This window comes from Ammospiza nelsoni, chromosome 1 (assembly GCF_027579445.1).
Source record: "Ammospiza nelsoni isolate bAmmNel1 chromosome 1, bAmmNel1.pri, whole genome shotgun sequence".
NCBI lineage: Eukaryota > Metazoa > Chordata > Aves > Passeriformes > Passerellidae > Ammospiza > Ammospiza nelsoni.
The window spans coordinates 69,871,986-69,892,356 of NC_080633.1; the positions used below are offsets into that span (position 1 = coordinate 69,871,986).

Here is a 20,371-nt window from a genome sequence, read left to right on the forward strand (position 1 = left end):
GAAGGATTTGACCTAGTGCAGGTCCAGTCTGCATGTTTCACCCTGGTCCCAAATTTCCTGGTTTAAAAACCACAAAAGAGAAGACATGAGAAATGTTCCTTTTACACTGATATATTTCAAGATGGTTTTATACTTAGTGAAATTTTATCTGGCACCCTGAGCACCACACAGTCTTAACCCTGCAAATTGAAATTGGATTTCTAGTAAGTCTTTCAGATGCCATTTGGTAAAGCTGTGGTTACTTGTCTTGATTTATGATAGCAGTCACATCCAATATCAAAGAGGCGTTCCAATGTTCCAAGGTGCTTTGGCTCATGACTGAAAGGATTTCATACTGGCCCTACCAATGCTTTTTTTGGAAGATGGATGGTGTGTTACAGACCCAATACCTGAAAACGCCTGCACTTCTCACTTCTCCCTCCGAACGCGGCGATAATTACATTTAAATTTCAGAAGATGGCGTTGAAGATTTGCAATTAATATCCTAAACCTGCGGCGCAGCGCGGTGACAGATTCTGTGACCTGAGACGTTGCACAGAGAGGATGTGGATGGAAGTGCGCTGGGGACGTTAGAGCAGACCAAAACCAGAGTGTCGTGCCACTCCGACACACGTGCTTGAAACCCGAGAGGCGGCAGAGAGACTTTCATGCGAGCCCGGAGCTCGCTCCTACATCCACCACGGTGGGGCAGGAGGCTCCGAGGGCAGGCGAGCCAGAGGGTTCCAGCCCTGGCGCCTCAGGATGGGCTTTGCAGGAGGCAGCGTGCCCTGGGCCAGCGGGGAGGGAGCCGCTCCCGGGGGGCTGGTGGCTGTCCCCGGGGGGCTGGTGGCTGTCCCCGGGCTGGTGGCTGTCCCGGGGCTGGTGGCTGTCCCCGGGCTGGTGGCTGTCCCGGGGCTGGTGGCTTTCCCCGCTCCCGGCCGGGGCTGGTGGCTGTCCCCGGGCTGGTGGCTGTCCCCGCTCCCGGCCGGGACTGGTGGCTGTCCCCGGGCTGGTGGCTGTCCCGGGGCTGGTGGCTGTCCCCGGGCTGGTGGCTGTCCCGGGGCTGGTGGCTGTCCCCGCTCCCGGCCGGGACTGGTGGCTGTCCCCGGGCTGGTGGCTGTCCCGGGGCTGGTGGCTGTCCCCGCTTCCGCCCCGTCGGGGCTCGCTGCCTCCAGGACCGGCGCCGCTGGTGTTCCCCGATTTTGCCCCCCAGCTGATCACACCTTTCGGGCGGCCAAACACGGAGCGGGCTGGACGGGGAGAGCCCGAGCCCTGGGGGGAAGGAGGCGGGTGTGTGTCTCATTCCAGCCCGCGATCCGGGCCCGAGCAAAGAAGGGCTGGGGGGCAGAGGGTGCCGGCCGGGGGCACCGACCGGGCACGGCGTGGGCTGGTGCGCGGATGCCCCCGCGTCTCCCCGAGCATCCCGGGGGCCCGGCCGGCGCCGTCTAGGACGGTTCTGGTGGGTGTAGCGAGCTGGGTCTTTACAGGAAAATTCGCCCGGCTCTCACTGGTAGGAGTTTCCCTGGGCTATTTATGTACGTGCGTCTGTCTGTAAAGATTTAAAAAAACCCAAGCCAGCGGGGACGCGGAGGGCGCCGGGCTGCACGCCCGCCCGCCCGCACCGTGTTTACCAGCAATGGCTATGTGTCACTGCTCAGATGTTTTCCAGCTCGCCGAGGCCCGCTCCCCTTCGCCGGCTCCACCCCCGGGCCCGCCTCCCCCCACCCGGCACGACGCCCTCCATCATATAAAGAAACTTCCCGGTGCCGTCGGCCCAGTCGCTCCGCTCCCCGTCTCAGCAGCCCCCGCAGCCGGCGGCCCTGCCCGCTCCCGGCACGGTGACGGAGGTAAGCGAGGGGCGGCCGGGCCCCGGGACCCCCGGGCAGCCCCGCCGGCCTTGGCGCTCCGGGCGGGCCGGGCAGGGCGGGGTGGGCGGTGCGGGCTCCTCGGCTTCCCCCGGTGCGCGCTTCTCCTGTGGCTCCGTGTCGGCACCCGAGCGAGCCCGTTGCCTCTTTTTTTTCCTTCTTTCTTCCCTCTTTTATTTCTCCCCCCGCCTCATTCTATTTTTTCCTTAATTTAAAGCAAACGAAACAACACCCGCCCGTTATCTGCTCCCGAGGTGAGGGCGCGCACCGGCCCCAGCCCGGCTGGTTCCCGCTGCCCTCGGGAGGGACGCGGGAATGTGTGGGAGGGATGCGCTCCGTGCACAGTGAAAGGGGGGAAAGCGACTTTTTGGGGGTCATCTCACGGACTCCTGCGGGCTCCGCGCTGGGGAGCCGAGGTCCCGAACGCGCCCCATCCCTCGGACGCGCCATGTGCGAGGGAGATGCCGGGGGACCGCGTTCGGTGTCCGGGGGGATGCTGCCCCTCGGGGGAGTGTAAGGGGTGCGGAGCGGTGCTGCCCATCTGCCCGCAGTAGTGTGCGCCTGTCGGGCGAGGGTCTCGGAGCGGCTCCCCGTGGGTAGAGGCAAAGCTCTCTGGTGAGGAATCGCTTAATTTTGTTAGGTGTTGTAGGGGGGTGGAGTGGGAACCCACCAAATTATTTCGTGCATTTCGGGCATTTAAGCATTTTCGAGGTCGGTGAGGCAAACCTGACGCCAGGTCCCCATCCCTGGTGCCGGTGTCCCGGAGTTCGCACTTCCCGGCGCGTTCCCATCCCTGCGGAGCCGCGCCGCGCTCCGTGCGCGCCTGCGGGCGGCTCTGGGCCTCCGTGTGGTGGGCTGGGCTGGCAGCTCCCACGTCCCGCGGGACATGAGTGCCCTGATGCCGGGCTCTGTGGGCTGCTGCCTTTCCACTTTTAGGTATATGCAGCGCATAGATTTGAATGTTGCCATGTGTGCGTGCTGGGAGCAGTTGGAGGGGTAGATATGTATAGGACATCATGTGTTCAAGCGTGTCTTGCTGAAGTGAGCTTGTGGAAGCTGCTGTGGTGTTATAGATAGATGCCATAACTGGGTGTGAAGCCCTCTGAATTGTGTGCATGGCATGTCTGATAGCACATACGTGCACCATCATAGGCAAACCTATTTTAATGTGATTTTTAACTAGTTTTGTTGAAAAGTAAACTCCCAGTTGAACTCCCAGCAGGACAAGGGAGCTGTGCCTTAAGTCACTTACGACAAAAACTTCAACGACCGATGTGTGTTCATGCATAACAGCATCGGGACAGGGGGAAGTCTGTCAGAGTCTGCAGCACAGGCAGTGCCTGGGGAGGGCCGTGGGGGGCTGTGCCTGGTTTCCTGAGGCTCTGTACCGTGTTTCCCGGGGCCCCAGGGCCCCCAGCATGCCGTGGCTGCTGTTTGGCGCAGTGTGTGTGGCACCAGGGACTGGGCACCGCTGGTGGGGACTTAGCCCAGCGCTCAGCCTGTGGGTTGGCCTCTCCCCACATCCTACCCATTTCCCCCTCCTCAGCAGCTCCCAGAGAGCCAGTGCTTGGACCTGCTTGGAGAGGCCAGCTTGGTGGGGCACCCCGAACCCCCCCACCCAACCTGTGACAGGAGTGGCATGAACTTGGAGCCGGGCGAGTGCGGGATGAACTCGGTGAGCTGCGGCAATGGGAAACTGCGCCAGTGGCTGATCGACCAGATAGACAGCGGCAAGTACCCCGGGCTGGTGTGGGAGAACGACGAGAAGAGCATCTTCCGCATCCCCTGGAAGCACGCTGGCAAGCAGGACTACAACCGCGAGGAGGACGCCGCCCTCTTCAAGGTGAGGCTCAGCCTGGGCTGGGGATGGTGGAGCGCTGGCAGGGCAGGAGGGATGCTCCTCACCATCCCATCCTTGCCACCTGCCTCTGCAGGCTGCTTCTGCTGCTTGGCTGTGCTGGGCACTGCCTGGCTGTGCCCTGGTGTCCCTGTGTTTGTGGGAAAGCCACCGTTCCCCAGTTCTCTGTGTGGAGCTAAATGCTTCTGGGACCACAGCACATCTGTTTCCACATTCATTCCCCTTTCTTATGCCCACTAAACTGTTTTTTGTACCGTGCCATGCTGCTATTTTTTAGCCTAAACCTGTGCGGAGTAAATTCATGAACAATTCATGCCCATGTAAGCACACACACACATAAGCACACACACTGTATACTGTTTCAAGCATTATGCCTTGTACTTGATTATTTTTTTTCTTTTTTTTTCCTTCCTTTTTTTTTTTTTTTTTCCATTTTCCTGCTCTTTTGATTATCTGAAATGTTTCCAGGCTTGGGCTCTTTTTAAAGGAAAGTTCAGAGAGGGCATTGATAAACCAGATCCCCCTACCTGGAAGACAAGATTAAGGTGTGCTTTGAACAAGAGCAATGACTTTGAAGAACTGGTGGAGAGAAGCCAGCTGGACATCTCAGATCCCTATAAAGTGTACAGAATAGTGCCAGAAGGAGCCAAAAAAGGTAAAGCATCTCAAATTCCCTGTGTAACCGAATGTGAAAATGTCTCATTGCAAGCATATGAGGACTGAAGTGTGCTTTTCTGGCATGACCCTGCAGCCTTTTTAAGTCTTTTAAGGGACCAAAATGAGGGCTCAAGTGCAGCTTGTTCTGTGACTTGAGAGGCTGTGTCTGCAGGAGGACTGCTGGCGTTTGAGCTGGAGCACTGAGAGGGAGCCCCTGCAGGAAGATGCAGACAGGCGCCTGCACATCACTGCAGGAATTGCTCTTTTAGCTGGAGCCTCCCTGCCAGTTCTGTGTAGTGAGAGCCAAGCAGGCGGCTCAAGGGACAGGCAAAAAAAGCAAATAAAAATTGCATGCTGGATCTAGGTTCTGAATACAGGGAAGAGCAATTTTGGGGGAGACTGTAGGTAACTGCCTTGTGGGGAAAGAGCTGGGAGTGAGGGATGCCCAGCCTGCAGCCTCCAGGGCAGGGGCAGGGCCATGCCTCCTTTCCAAGAAGGCCCTGGTGCCAGGCAGGGCCAGTGAGAGGAAAGGCTTGGCATCACTGTGCACTAGGCTGGGACACACTGTGCTGTGGGGCACTGCAGAGCCCAGAGGGACAGGCTGCCCCAGGGGGGCCAGGGAATCCAGTCCAAGTGGGCTCTGGAAGGTATTTTGGTCCTCTCTCTGTTCAGTGGCAGGTTGTATGGATTTGCCTTTATTGTGCTGATTTCAGATTTCCTTAAGATGTGGTTGACATAATTTATTTTCATCCCTCTGCTGAACACAGGTGCAAAGCAGATCAGCATGGAGGAACAGCCATTGATGATGAACCATCCCTTTCCATTAACATCTCCTTACACTGCACTACCATCCCAGGTATGGCAATAGTTGAGTGTTTTGATTGGTGCCTCTACACTGAGCAGCACAATTTCTGTGCTATGTCTGTCCTTGCTGGGGGGGCTCTCAGGTTCTCCCTGCGAAGAAACTTCATTATGAGAACTGAGAAATTGAGAAGCAACTTTTCTAATGTCAGATGAGACCACAGGGCAATTGATTTCCCTTGGTGTTGTTTATCCCAGAGTAATAGCTCTTTTCTGTGGGACAGCAGCTCCTAGAGCACTGCCATTCTCTTGGTGCCAGATTGCGAGCACCCAATGAAGCCTTGCTCTTTCAAGCAGACATTTACCAGCAGTGCTTTGACTGCCTTTTGTCATTCCACTCCTCTTATTATTTACACCAGTGGGGAGAAACTCATTTGAGAGTCTCACTGGTGGCGGTGGCCAAGTGCCATGCGCGTAGCCTGGGCACAGCTCGGACCTCCATGGGCTTTGGCAGGGAAAATCAAGGAGCTGAGATGAGAAAGCTGATGCAATGCATAGCATTAGCTGTGACAGCTGCCTGCTGAAAGAATACCTCATTAAATCGAGTAGGTGCCGAACTACATGGTGCCCCACGAGCGGAACTGGAGGGAGTTTGCCCCGGAGCAGCCGCATCCCGACATTCCGTACCAGTGCGCCAGCATCCCCTTCGCCGCTCGCGGCCATCACTGGCAAGGGCCCGCCTGTGAGAATGGTAAGACACCCCTGTTCGGGGCTGCTTGCTGAGGCTGAACACCTGGAGGGACCCCAGATTCCTCAGGCTCGTTATTTGTGGCTTTGGAATTAACAGATGTGGATGTAGAGGAGTGCTGGGTTCCCTTGAAAGGGAGCCCCCTTTGTCCTGGCTCTTGCATCCGCTGCCACTGTATGTGTGGTGTGTGGGCTGTGCAGTTCTCTACATTGATAGAAATCAGCCCCCAAAAGTCCTCAGCTGTCTCAAAAGCCCTGAGCAATAAAGAAGGCAACCAGCCCTCACAAAAACCCCAAATGGGAACATATGTTCTTTAGCTTTTCTCTCTGATTTTGGACTTTGAGGCATACACCAGTGAGGTTTTCCCTCCAGCCTTGTGGGTTACACTGACATTATTCGCCCTAGGGGAAAGCTGGAATTATTACTTTATTTTAGTGCTGTGGCAGTGGGACAACTTGTCATGGATTGAGACTCTCTTGGGGCTGGTACAGCAGAAACAGAATAAAGGAATGTTTCCTTCCCCAAAGATCTCACAGTACCAGAGCCTAACACAATCATGGCTTTCCAAGCTCTGCATCTGTAGGAAAAGGCCCAGACTGTGAAAATTGGCTGTGCTGAAGCTTGCAAGAAATAAAACATAAGAGAAAGGGAACTGTGTGCTGTAGATGCTTGCAGGGTAACTCACCTGAGGATGCAGGCATTTGCTTTGTGAGGAGAACCACCTGGTTCAGAAGGGCAGGAAAGGATGGAAAGTAAGAAAGGACCCTTGGAGTAGGTGCTATATTTTCAGAGGGCAGCTCTCTCCTGGTTTTGATGCAGAGAAATATTTGGGTCTGCTAAAAAGTAAATACTCAGTGCACTGCAACTTTACTGGCAGTATATTGGAATTATCAGGCAGAATGTTTTGCTCTTTAGCTCAGTTATTTGCTAATAAAAAAATCAAGCAAGCAGAGTGAGCTCTGCCCTGAAGTACATCCTCTGCAGCACTTGCACACATTTGGATCCTTTGCTGAATTTGTAGGCTGTTGTTAGGGTTGATACTGTGTTTCTCACTGGGCTATAAAAGGCATCAAGAGATGGGTGGGTGTGTTTTATCCCAGTTACTCCAGCTCCTGATTGTGGTGAGTTTTGCCACTGGGAAAGGTAAAGTGTTCTTGTCTGCCAGTCACTTGCATCATCCTCCAAAGACTTTTATTGGCATTAATAAACAGGAAAAACATCAGTTTTCCATGGCATAATCCACCTACTCAAAGGCATCTGTTGGAACAGTTTAGTAGTTCTAAATAGTAGTTATGCTAATAAAACCCTAATAATCTTCTGCTGCACATTTTTCTTCACCTACATTTAAACAGTGTTAATCCCAGCTTTATTGTTATACCCATCATAAGTAAAGTTTTTTGGAAATATGGATTGTTTCATGCAGGCGACTTTTAAGAGCACTGTAGTCTAGTTAAAAATGTAAATTATTTCTTTAACGGAATAACATGTTAAATAAGGAAAAGGACAAGGGGGAATATAGAAGCACAAAGGGATTGTTTCATGCGGATCCAATTGAAAATATAGTCCGGGTAACATCTGGAGTGATTGGTAGAGTTGGCCTGCCTGGAGGAATTGGGAAATAGGGCCTTTTTAAGAAGGGGAAAGAGAGAGAGAGTTCCTGTTGGGGCCCAGGAAAACTCACTTTTGCATTGCTGTGATCTCTGCCCTAGCTTTTCCTCTAGGATTTAGGCCTCTGTCACTGACTTTTGTTTGTGAAAACAGGTTGTCAGGTGACAGGAACCTTTTATGCTTGTGCTCCTCCTGAGTCCCAGACTCCTGGCATCCCGATTGAGCCAAGCATAAGGTCTGGTGAAGCCCTCGCTCTCTCAGGTAAGGTCCACAACCCCCCAGGCTTCCTGGGGAGCTTGGCAAGAGACTCCCCCTTCTGCCTTGCTCAGGCACCATCTCTCCTTTCAGATTAAAGGATAAAAGAAGAAAAAAAAAGAAAGTTAATCCTCTTTAATGAGTGAATTTGGGTGTATGGTTGTAAGTTTGCTCTCCAGGATACTTAAGCACTTCCAGCCCCAGCTCCAAGGGATGGAGGTGGTTAAAGCTTATGGAAGTGCTTGGCTGGCTTGTGGTGTTAGTGCTGGGTTGCTTTGGTGAGACACCAAATCAGGCCTTCCCTGGGGAGTTTGGCAATTTAGGAGTGTCAGTGACTTCAGGCTCAGGGTTTCATTTGGGAGAACCCTCCCCAAAATTGGTAGTGCTTGTGGTGCTCCTGTTGGTGCCATCTGGCTTTGCTCTGCTTTGTTATTCCTGGTGGGGAAAAAAAATTACATTTGGGAAAGAAAAGGGAAGTTACTTCAGCCAGGTTTGTAGATGTCTGGATGCTGGGGAACTTTCTGAGTAATTCTGGGAAAAGGTGTGGGAATGTGCTTGTCATAGACAGTGGATAGACCTGTAGAGTGCTGCTTGGTGGGTTTCTTAAGTGGGATTGCTCTCCTGAGTCAGGGGCAGTGTGGGTGTGTAGATGTGTGTGTCTTTGTGTGTGTGTGTGAGCATACACTGTACACACATGTGGGTATTATATATATTTTTTCAGTGCTGTGTGAATTCATAGGAGTCAGCCAAGTGGACCAAATGGCCATTTGAAAGCAAGGCAGGGGATTTTGAGCACAGCCCTGTTGGAGCTGGAGCCAGCAGTTGCTTCTCTCTGGGCAGCTGAGTGCAGCTTTGCAGGTCTCCTGTGCAGGAGCCTTTTCTATGCAAAGTCTGGGGGGAAACACAGCTACTTCCTTGTTAAATCTGAGGAAGTGTACTGAGCCAGTGGGTTTAATTGTGACGTGAACTTGGAAAATGTGACCAACATCAACTTTTTCTGTGCAGATTTTTCCTTTTAAATGGAAATGTGAACTTGGTGGGATTTTAGTTCTACGAAATTCCCATGCATCAGTAGCCCTTTTAATAAGATGAGAGAACATTAATGCTACTGTGTCCCTAAAATTTCAGTATTTATATTATTTTTATTCTTTTGAATGATATGACCTTCTGGGTGGTGCTGACTGCTGGGCTCAGAAATCTTATGTAAACTTGTCTCTTGGCCTTAGCACAGATCTGAAACATTAAACATCCGTACTGATTTATCACAGGGATTGTTTTTTGTTTGTCTGTTTGTTTCTCCTTGTAGACTGCCGACTCCACATCTGCTTGTACTACCGTGAAATACTGGTGAAGGAGGTGACAACTTCCAGCCCTGAGGGCTGCAGGATATCCCATGGCCAAAGCTACGAGGTCAGCAGCCTGGACCAAGTTGTCTTCCCTTATCCAGAGGATAATGGCCAGAGGAAGAACATAGAGAAACTGCTGAGCCACCTGGAGCGAGGAGTAATCCTGTGGATGGCACCTGATGGCCTCTACGCTAAGAGACTTTGCCAAAGCAGGATCTACTGGGATGGGCCGATGGCGCTCTGCAGTGACCGACCCAACAAGCTGGAGCGGGACCAAACGTGCAAGCTCTTCGACACTCAGCGCTTCTTAGCAGGTAATTCCCACTGGGGCTTTGATGTCCTTTTGGAAATGTCACCTGTCACTGTCCAAATCAGCTTTATGGCAGTGCTCTTTTCATTCAAGTGAGAATTGCCCCTTGATGCTTCTGGGCCAATGCAGCCAAGGGGTGCTTGAATCCTGAGTAATCCTGTGAATTTCCCCTCTCTGCACATTCAGTGCCCCTGCACAGACCAGCAGGAGTCAGCTGAGGCTCAGCTGGTGACACCCAATCTCTCACATTTCTATATGAAGCATAAGGAGGAACCTAGCAAAATAGTTCTTCCATAAATTGACACAGAAAACTGGATCCTCATCTTGGTTTGCTAGTCTAAGTCCTGGATAGGTCTGTGGGATGCACTTGCACTCCTCTCAGCTTGACCCAGAGCAAGCCTGAGGTCTTGCCCTGAGTACACAAATTTCAGTAGCAAACCTTCTTATCAGTCTGTGCCAGTGTCTAAAAGATACCTAGGAATTCAAAAGGGTTTCACAAACTCTGGAATTTCAGGACTGCCTGATATTCCAAGCAAGGAGGTGTGTACCTCACCAGAGCTCTCTGAAAGGTCTCATTTTGCACCAGGCAGTGCAGAGGAAGCAGGGCAGTGCTTTAGGACAGTGCCTTCTCCTTACAGCCTGTGAAGGGAAGGGGCAAAGCTTCAACCCCACTTCCCAGCACACCTGCACAGTTAGAGAGAGGAGAGCTGTCCACTCAGAGGAACTGGTGGGAGGTGGTCACTGTCCCAGAGGACAGCTTGGGCAGCAGGAATAGATATTGGTCCTTTCTGGATATTTCTGGCATCACTTAGAGGTGAACTAAGTTGCTATGGTTTGGTGTGTTTCATTACTAGAACAGGGCATCAGCACTGGCATGACACTCACAGGAGAATAATGCCTTTCAAAATTAAAAGAAAACCCAACAAATGAAATCCAAATCATCAGTTTTAGCATACTTTATATTCCAAGGTTGACACGCTGTCCTAGAGAAACAGCCAAGAAAAAATTGCATTTAAAGAGAGAAATCTTATATAGATGTGAGAATTGACAGTTAGAAAGGGGAATTTGAGGTCAGGCATTGGGTTGGGCTTCAATCACATGCTAATTTAAAGATGTATAATTCTGTGCCTTGTGATGGTTTTGGAAATCCCTTTCCCTTTTCTCAGGTGGTTTTTTAGATGTGCTCTGGGTTCTTCCAAATGGTTGACAGGACATCTCTTTTTAGACACCCAACCCCAAAGATAAGCTCAAGCAATAGTTATTTTTCACCCCTCCTAAATTATGCACCAGTGCCTGTGCAAACCCAAGTGTGTGGTTGCAGTCACGGTCTGTGGCATGTGCAAAGTGAGTTTTTGCATGTGATGGTGCTCAGTGCAGTTTGGAAGTGAGTTGCCATGGGCCTGACACATCTGCTGTGTTAATTGAATGTGCTGGGGTCCCAGCCTGCAAGCAAACTCAGGGATTCCCCTACCCTGGGAAACTGGGACTCCCCTGGGAAGAGAGGCAGGTGATCTCTGCCAGGAGAGGGAATTATGAACAGCAGAGAAAGGGACAGATGCAGAAGTGCTATGAACCAGCCACAGTTCTTGGGGAACCACTGAGGAGCTGAACCCTCAATGCAAACTGCACTGGAGCACTGGGGCCTGGGCTGAGAAGCCTCTGCTGCTGAGAAAGCTAAAATGGGGCAATAAATCAGAAACCAGGGAAATGCTCTCTGTGGAGAGAGATAAATTCATGGTAATTGTTGTAAATTGGGCTGGGTGGAGAGTAGGAGAACAGAGGAAGAGAGCTTGGAGTGTGAGGTGGCAGCCAGAGAACAGTTGGTGGGACAGAAGGAGTGGCAGCTGGAGCAGGAGTATCAGGAGGTGGGAAGGGTTTGGGGAGGCTCAGGGGGAGCCCTTTGGTGTTGAATGATGCACTTGGGCCTGGAATGGAAAACAGAGTAAGCAGAAGGTTTTGGAGAAGTGCAGGGCTGAATTCAAACCATGATTGTCCTGGTGGTGGGAAAGAAAGGGCTTTCTCCTCCAGCTCTGTGCTATGGGCACTCCCACGGGTACTCAGGACTTGGAGAATTGCTGAGGCCAAATAAAGCAAGGGAAAGAGGAAGTTGAAAGAAGTTGCACATCAGCTGGATTGGACTTGGGTGGGTCATCCTTCTTTGTCCTGTAGCAGCACAGAGGGAAGCAGAGTTCCTTAGAAAAATCTCTTCTTTCTTGCCTTATCCCCAGAGGATATGGCACACTTCAGGGGTTTCTGGGGAGACTTTGGGGAAAGCTACATTTTACTCCATGTTTTAAGCAAGCTGCCCATTGTTTTACTTGTTTTACTGGCCCTCTCAGTAGGAGTTGTAGTCCAAGCCAGGGTTGGGATAGCCACTGAATCCACACCTTGGTCTGAAAAGCCTGCAGTTAGAGTAGGAATGACAGGGGTGTATTTTGGGACAAGATGCATTTGTCATGTCAAGTTCAAAGGCTCTCCTTTCCCTTTCTAGCAGGGAGGGTGCTTCATTATAATGCATTGGCTTTAATATTAATTGCAGCTTTTTCCAGAAAGCATGAACAGGGTTATAAATTAAAATGGAAAATTTACCTATCAGCTGTGTAGAAACACAGCACTCAACACACACTTCAGCAAGGATATTGTGTTAGATTGAATTTTGTCTTTTCTGGATGGAAATGCAGTATCAAAACAACAACATTTGGTCCACAACACTGGAGATTCTGGTCTGAGTGGGAGTACCTTATAAAGGCCTCCCCTGCTACTTTTCACAGGGGACACTGACTATTAGAATAACAATATTTCATCATTTCACTTTGCACTAGGTTATAGGCTGGCAAAGAGAGTGCAGGGGCACAGAAGACACAGAAAGCTCTTTTGCTGGCTCAGTACATGGCTGAAGTAGGGCCTCTTCCCCTTCCTTACCTCAGTGTGACAAAGACAGTGTGGCAGTGACCTCACCTCTGTCACAGTCTGGCTGTGGCTAATTTTTGGGCCTGGCAGTATTTTGTGTCTCTGGCACTACCAAGCCATTTCAGTGCTGCTCTTGTGTGTCTGCTTGAATGGTTCCCTTGAATGGTACCAGAGGTGTCTGCTCCAGGGTTCTGCTCTCAGGGTCCCATAGAAGTACTAACTGGAAGACCTCTTGGTTTCATTAATTATGAAATTAATCGTGAGACAAAGTACACAGAAGAGTTGCAGTGTTGTAACCAGCTCCCCCTGATTCCAGGGCAGGTCTGCAAACTCAGTGTCTTGTGCTTACCATTTGTCTTTTTCCTGACCTCTCTCATCAACCCCTGGAGTTACTTTATCTTCTCCACTGTGTTCCAAGGTCATCCTCAAAGTCTGTCTTACTGGCCTCCACTGGTTTTGACTGGAGCAGGGTTAATTTTCTTCACAGTGGTCCTTGTGGTGCTGTGGTTTGGATTTGTGACCTAAACAGTGCAGATAACACCAGAGACAGTTCAGCTGATGTTGCACAGTGCAAGCACAATGTTAAGGCTTTCTCCTTGTCTCACTCTGCCCTCACAGGCTGCAGTCTGGGGTGGACAAGAGTCTGGGAAGGGGCACAGTCAGGGCTTCAACAATCCCAGCTGAGGGATATTCCATGCCATATGACCTTGTGTTCTGCAGTAAAACAGGGCATGGGGGAATTTGCCAGAGGTTGCTGTTGCTTGGGCACTGGCCCTGTGTAGATCAGCCAGTCACAAGTGATTGCTTTTTCCATCACTTGTTTTCCTTTGTTTTGTCTTCTTTGTTTCTTTTTACCCATTAAATTGTCTTTATCTCAACCCACACTTTTTTTTCCTTTTGCCATTCTGTTTTTCTCTCCCATGCTGGTGGTGGGAGTGAGTGAGTAGCTGTGTGATGCTTGCCTGATTATTCCACAGCACGGTGCTTTCTCTCTTCCCAGAGCTGCAAGCCTTTGCCCACCATGGACGTCCGCTGCCGAGATATCAGGTCGCTCTGTGCTTTGGGGAAGAATTTCCAGATCCACAGAGGCAGAGGAAACTAATTACAGCCCATGTAAGTAGGATTTCTGCCTTACCTAAAACAAGCACACTCCTTGGAGGATATGAATCTGCCAGTCAGGCTTTTGTGCCTCATGTAGATTATGAGGGAGGTGGTAAACTGTTGAAGATGCAGCATTTTGCAGAGCAAGGTTTAATCCCCAGATCTGCCAAGGGCTCTCTGGAAGCCCTCAGTAGGGCAGAGCACCTGATTTTCCCTCTGTACAGAGCATTTTTTGATCTGTTGCAAATCCCATCTAAAGCTGAAAGGTACCTGGAGCTGCTGGGCTGTGCTGTTGTGCAGCTGCTTGGGCTGCCTGGCCGCTGCAGGATGTGGTGCTTTAACACCCACTGCACTGAAGATGCTCCAGAATCCCAGCTTGAATCTCAAGGGCCTCAGCCCTTGATGGGATGCACGGGCTGCCTGTGCAGCCTCAGGGTTCAGTAGCTGTCAGGCTCATGGGCTGGCTGACCTCAGCTCACACACACTCAAAGCTGCTGTTTCGGGATGCTCTCTGAGAGAGGGTGAGGGTGGAGACTGAGACCAGGTACTTTCTGAATTGGCTGTATTGGCCAATAAAACCACAAGAGAGGTGGTAATGCTCACACTAGTGGCAGGGCTTTGCTTACTACATCCTTGAGAAGAAAACTGGTGTCTCTTTTAAGTTTTTTGAAAGCCCCTTTGGTAGCAGGATGGGTGCCAAGTCAGATTTCTACCACAAGCTGTGGCCTCTATTTAGCTGTGTAGCTTTTGTGCTGCCACACTGCTGCCTGGCAGATCTCTGGGATGGAAGTTGAGAAGCTCACAAATCCATCCTGAGCTGTGCAGTGGTTAGAGATGGTTGCCCATCCTTGTCTCTCCCTCAACTTTTTCCCATTCTTATTTTGGCTTTCCAGCTTTCCATCCCTGCTTTGTAGCATCCTCCCTCCAGCCCCCTTATCCATCTCTTGTCCTGGTATCTTCTCTGTGAGCCTGTACTTCCTGCTCTTTCCAGAGCTTTGCTTCCCCTCTGCCAATTGCTCAGTCTGCTCATCCTCTTGATCTGTCCTGGCTTGTGGGCTGGTGGGACCCTACCATCCCACCAAACAGTAATGCACTGAAAGCTGCCTGGGGCACCTGTCCCACTGCCTTCCCATCTCCACCTTGGCATTTATTTCCTCCAAAACAGTGCCTGTGTCTTTTAACATGGAGGGATTGGCTGACCAGCAGGAGAGGGTTTTGGACAAGTTTAATCCAGCCTGTCCTTCACTGAAAGTAAGGAGAGCTTCAGGTGTTTGTTCTCAGTGTACAGCTCAAATATTTACAGTCAGAGCCCAAAGCCCTGAGAGGGAATGGTGGTTTCTGAAGAGACAGAAGTGGAGGCAGTGTTAACTCATACAAATCCCACTTAGTGGTTGAACAAATTTCTCATCAGAGCTTGAATGAACAGAAACAAAAGTAACCTAAAATGTTAGGTTGAAATCTGACTTCAGACACAGTCATTTGGTGACATATCTCAGCCTACCTGAGGGCTCCAACATTTCAAATTAAGTCCTCAAAGTACTTTGCAGTGCAGATAAGACTTTTGACACGTTCAACATGTATTTAAACACTTGGAGTGGCTGTGGGCATGTGTGTCCTGTGGGCATTGCTTACAGCCTGGGGCTGGCTAAGGGACTGCAATTTTTGATACATCATTTGTGTCACTGCTACAGTCCCTTTATAATGAAGGTGGTGAAGGAAAGGAGTGTGTGCAGGTAGTGAGACACTTGGCAGCAGGGCTAGGCAAGACCTAGTTTAAAACAGAGATTAGTGAAACCATTGAAATTGTATTCCCATTCTGGGAAGCAGAACTGTTCTGCCCCAACTTGTTTTTAACTTAAAGCCACCCTGAATAACTAAGATGAGGAGCGTGAAGTTTTGTCACATGTCTGATTAACATTTTGTCTGTTCTTAAGGTTGAACCAATGTTTGCCAGGCAGCTGTATTACTTTGCTCAACAAAACAGTGGACATCTGCTGAGAGGCTATGATTTACCAGAACTTGTGACTAGTCCAGAGGATTATCACACATCTATTCGCCATTCCTCTATTCAAGAGTAAGAGCCTCAGAAGGAGTGGTTTTACAGGCACTGTAAAGATTGTGCAGAGTGGAAGAGCAGATCTGGGTCACGATTTGGACATCCACAAACCCAGCTGGATGCATTCAGGGGTACAATGATAGGAAAGTGAGCAACTAGGACAACTGTATTGTACAATAAAATTGACGGGTCTTCAACATTTGGATGCTACGTCTCACATGGGGTTCCACTGTTGCTGAGAATTAACTGAAAACTGACAAAATGATTGCTGTGTTTACGTTTGCTTAATGTTCTTCTTGGCTTTTGAGGACTGATTCTTACCGAAGATTTAAATCCAGAGTTTACACTGTTACCTTTGCAGGGCTATTTATTTTGGATTACTGATCTCAGGGAAAGTACATAAATTTGCAGTGTTCCCAATTTGAAACTGTAGCTACTGTAGATGGGTAGCAAACGTAGATGGTTTATTGAGGATAGCTAATACATGTACAAGGTTATAAAATTAGATTCATAAGTGTGATGCCTATTTTCTTGTATAGAATATTTCAGTGTATTTTTTGAAAACAATGCAATTCTTCAGAGACATATTTTTTTAATGTCTGACTGACACTTGTCCTGACAATGAATTTTGTTGCTGCCGTTGTTGTTATTGGATTAGCCTCCATGATAGCAGTTTCTAAAGTAATGCATTTATGGTACTGTGTTAAGAAGAGTGACCATTCAACTCATATTACCTGTGGATTTAGTGGATTAACCACTAAAATTCTAGAGTCCCAAAGAGCAGGTTTATAAATAAATTGTTTTTTTCTTATAATTGTAAGCTACTATGCATGCATTATACATATATATGTACACATGTATGTATGTATGTATGCATCAAAATTAAGTTGGCAGACCTTGCAAATAGCACACAAATGGTCCAGCTACCCCTTTTTGATGTCACGTACATAAACCAGGTTAAAATAACCACCACCCGTGACTTAGACAGAGGCAACTCTGCTGTTTGTGTGCACTTGCAGCTTTCTTCCCGTGGTACTGAAATGAATGTGAAAGGAGAGGTCAAGGAAAGCAGCATTTAGCCTTCTGTACTAAGGCAGTCAAGGAAATACTTGTTTGAATGTTTGCAGAATTTGATGCAGTTTGCAGCTTTCAGTGGTAGGGTGCTGTTAGAAAGACAAAGAAGTCTGCTGGGTGTGTGTGTCAATGAAGTTTCCTTGCTGGCAGGCAGACCATGTGGTGTTAGTAGGTTTCACTCCAGAGCATGATCCCCCTGTGCTTAGCAGGCATACTTCACTTGACTTCCTAAATGAGGAAGAAAAAACGGTACTTGGTCTGGCAGCAGACTTGTGTTAGGGACTTTGAATTTATACATCTTAAAGATGCATACTCTTTTGGGATATATTATCCTCCTTCTCCACAATGCCAAGCAGAATGAACAGATCATTTCTACTTTGTTACTTGAAGGATTTTTTCCCTGGCTTAAAGATTTTTGTAGGGGAGACCTCTTCCTTAGACATTAAAAGCAATGCTCTGGGTGACCATCTGAGATTCACATGTGCTTTTGTCCTGTGCGTACATTTTACTGAAAGGACTTCTGTGTTCAGACTTAACTGGGGCCATACAAATATTTGATGTGTTTTTCACTTTTTTTCTAGTGGTTGTTGCTTCATATGCTCATTGCTTCAGCTCACGTCTTGGAATAAAGTTCTATTTCCCTACCAACTCGGTGCGTATGTGTTGTTTTCAGTAGTGGGACAAATCTAACGCGTGTGGTTCTGCACTGTGAACTTGGGCAGCGCTGCTGGTTGTCTATGGGGAACTCTGTTCTGAGCCAAAAGTGCAGAGAAAGGTCAAAAGGTAAGGATTTTTGTTTACAGAAATGTCTGCAATATTAGCCACAGGTAGCAGAAAAAAGGAAAATAGAGAGGTTCCCCTTCGGCTGTTGGTTTCCAGGTCCATGGACGGTGCAGCAGAGCCCCGGCAGCTGGGGATCTAGTGCTGCCATGCTCTGCCCCTCCAGGGCTTCTGGGGCTGGGGACCAGGCTGGAACTCTCCTGCTCAGCCCAGCACGTGGGGATCCTCTGACTGCCACTTGGTTCCTGGTTTTAGAGTTTCCAGTGCACTTTAAAGTGAGTAAAGCTAGGAAAGGGTGAAAAGGAGGATGGTAAAGTGAACCAAAGTAGTGAAGTTGCAAATAGGAGGGAGTTTACCAGGTAGCCCCTCTTTGCTGGAAATCAGGGTCCTGAGGGGTTTTTGGGTGCAGGAGCTTACAGAGCAAGCAAGGTGTGAAATAATACAGTCTCGAGATCTATAAAGCATCTGAAGATGGGGGGGAGAGTGTTTTCTTTTTTTGTGCAAACTCCTATTGACTATCAAGGTGAATTATAATTTTTGGCTTTGGAATGTGCTTTTAATTATTGTCCTTGAAGTAGCATAATTTAAAGCCAGCAGCTGTGGAGAAGGAGGCAGGGAAGGAGAGGAGCTAGAAGAGCACCATCTAATTTCTGGCCAAACACAACTTGCTTGGAGGAATAGCACAGGGGGGTGAGTGGAAGGAAAATCAAGCTGTTATTTGTACCATAAATTGTTCTGCAACTTAAAGCTGCATTTACTTCTGTGACCATTTCTTACTGTTCAAAATACCTATGAATCTCTAAAGTGGGGAAAAAACAAAAAGCAAACAAGAAAAAAAAAACCCTGGAAACATTTTCTCCTTTTAGTATCTTTTTTACAGTCACTACGTGAAAGCATTTGAGGTACTTCCTACCTCTGTTAAATTCTGTTTATAGTTTCTGAGGTCTGCTTCCTTCCTGTTATGTTTTCGGTGGCGTTGTAAATGACATGTTTTACTCCTGTCAACACTGAAGGCATAACTGTTTTTTTAAACGTTTTTTGTGTCAGTATTGGTTTTTCTGATTTTAATACAGCCACAGTTGCAACCGTTTCTTGAAAGGATTTTGTAGCAGCGAAGCGCCTATATTCCAAATTTAGTTCTGCTGATTAGTTTGTCTGTAAACTGTATTAGCCTTAGAGGGGTTGTAGGTTAACCAGAAACAAGGAGATATATTTTAAGCTGAAGTACAGTGTAATGGGTTTTGTGGAAAAAACGCAGGATTCACGTGAAAACCCCTGTGGCCTTTAGACGGGCACATTTATGGTGTTTACATCAGCGTTTGTCAGCAGCGTGGAGGTGGGGAAACACCACCCTCAGCACAGGGCTTTCAGGAAAAAGTAAAGCATTTTCTCCTGCACGCTCTCAGATCACTGTCTGTGTAAACTTGTAGAGAGGCAGGGGGGGAGGAAGGGGGAGGGAAGAGAGAAAGAGAAAGAGCACTCACCAGAGAGGCCAAGCAAATTGAAACAATTGTATCTCCTTTCCCAGGCAGAACTCTGACACAGATTTAGATGAACTTGGATGGAAAGATAATTAAGATTGCCAGGGTGGTTTTTATGTGAACTCTGATCTGGCTGGTAGTAGGCTGAGAGCTACTGATTTTTGATTTAATGCTTATGAGTTTGGTTGGCTCAGAAGAGATGTTAACAGGTCCCTGTGAGTCGGAGTAGTTGTGAGGTAGCTGTGTGCAGCCATTCCAGCACTTAACTTTCACGGGTGTAGTCAGGTGAGCACATCCTCCTTGCATCCCAGAGGAGCGGTCACATCTTTACATCTACTGTGACCCACAACCAGCTCCACTGCTGGGCTTCAGGAGCCAGCTGGCCCAATGCCTGTGGAATGCTCCATGCCCTGGCTGTGCTGAAATGATAGTGAAGGAGAAGCTAACTTAGGTGTCTCAGAATAAGGCTCTTGCGGTGATAGATGGTAAATAACTTACAAACACACTGATTGGATGGGTTGTCTCTGTCCTTTTGCCAACTGGTAATAGGAAAAGACAATCACCTATGCCCAAATGGAAACTGAAAAGCAGGCTAGATGCCTTGGTTCTGGGTTTGGACTTGTTTTTCTGCTTGGTCCTAGCAGAGACTGCCTGGACAGCTGATGTCTGAGTGGTTCTGCCCAGGGTGGTGATCCACAAAAAGACAATTATCAAGGGTGCGAAGAGCCCAGTCCAGATTTCATCTCTTCAATAGGAGTAGTGTCTGGTAAACAATGGCAATGAAACACAGGACTTCATTTTGCAAACTCATTTTTATTGTTTCTGCACAGCACAACTGCCTTGCATGTCTCTGCAAGCAGCTGGCAGCCTCCTGCCACTCCAGCTACAGTGCTGCCAGCTGAGGCCAGACCTGTTGTGCTGGGTATTTCTCTCAAATCAGTCTTCCAGGCTTCAGCTATCATTTCCTGCTCCCTACAAAAGACAGATCATGAATTATGCAAAAAATTCTGTCTTTTAAGCTAAGAGAATAGACAGATCCAGGGTGAGTTTTCACAAACCACAGGTAATGCATTCCCTCCATATTTCTGGGAAGTGTTTTTGTCTTTGACCCTTAGGCTTTCTGTGTTTTGATTTTGAGACCAGCTTCTGAATTCTTGCTCTAGGAATGTCTGAGATCCAAAAACTTAGGGGCTCTGGTTGTCCTTCTTCTTACCTTTCCTAGCCAGGCAGAAATTATGTCCATATAGTATCAATGAAACCACCTCCCAGAGGAAGTTCTGTGAATGTCCATGTGAACCTGGTGAGGTTAGAGCAGACACTTGCATCTTACGTGAAATATGCTTTCCAAGCTCTCCTGGCTGTGGCAGTGCAAGTGCAGTGTGTTCATGTAGCACATTTCTTCCCATCCTCACCGTATTGTTCATCTTGCTCCTTCTCATTTCCTTCATGAAGATGTTTAAATCTGGATCAGGCAGATAAGTGAGCCCTGATTTCCTCAGGTCTGCAAGATGCAGCTTCTCTCTGACCTGGGAATGGCCAGTG

At 48.8% G+C, this 20,371-nt stretch overlaps 1 protein-coding gene across 2 annotated transcripts; it reads left to right on the forward strand.

Annotated features, from left to right (window-relative positions):
- The first annotated feature begins 3,469 nt into the window (after positions 1 to 3,469).
- IRF4 (interferon regulatory factor 4) lies at positions 3,470 to 17,216 on the forward strand. Of its 2 annotated transcripts, XM_059475035.1 has the most exons (8): positions 3,470 to 3,687; positions 4,171 to 4,357; positions 5,127 to 5,215; positions 5,770 to 5,911; positions 7,670 to 7,777; positions 9,078 to 9,431; positions 13,338 to 13,450; positions 15,373 to 17,216. In XM_059475035.1, the coding sequence occupies exons 1-8, from the start codon at positions 3,484 to 3,486 to the stop codon at positions 15,514 to 15,516; spliced, it is 1,341 nt and encodes a 446-aa protein (XP_059331018.1). In that variant the 5' UTR covers positions 3,470 to 3,483; the 3' UTR covers positions 15,517 to 17,216. The 2 variants fall into 2 exon arrangements, with proteins under 2 accessions (XP_059331018.1, XP_059331029.1); XM_059475046.1 differs by lacking the exon at positions 7,670 to 7,777.
- The last annotated feature ends 3,155 nt before the right edge of the window (positions 17,217 to 20,371 follow it).

Coding starts and splice junctions, on each gene's coding strand:
- IRF4 (XM_059475035.1), top strand. CDS start 3,484: ATGAACTTGGAGCCGGGCGAGTGCGGGATGAACTCGGTGAGCTGCGGC. Junction 5,216..5,769: donor ACACTGCACTACCATCCCAG/GTATGGCAATAG, acceptor TAAATCGAGTAG/GTGCCGAACTACATGGTGCC. Junction 5,912..7,669: donor AGGGCCCGCCTGTGAGAATG/GTAAGACACCCC, acceptor TTGTGAAAACAG/GTTGTCAGGTGACAGGAACC.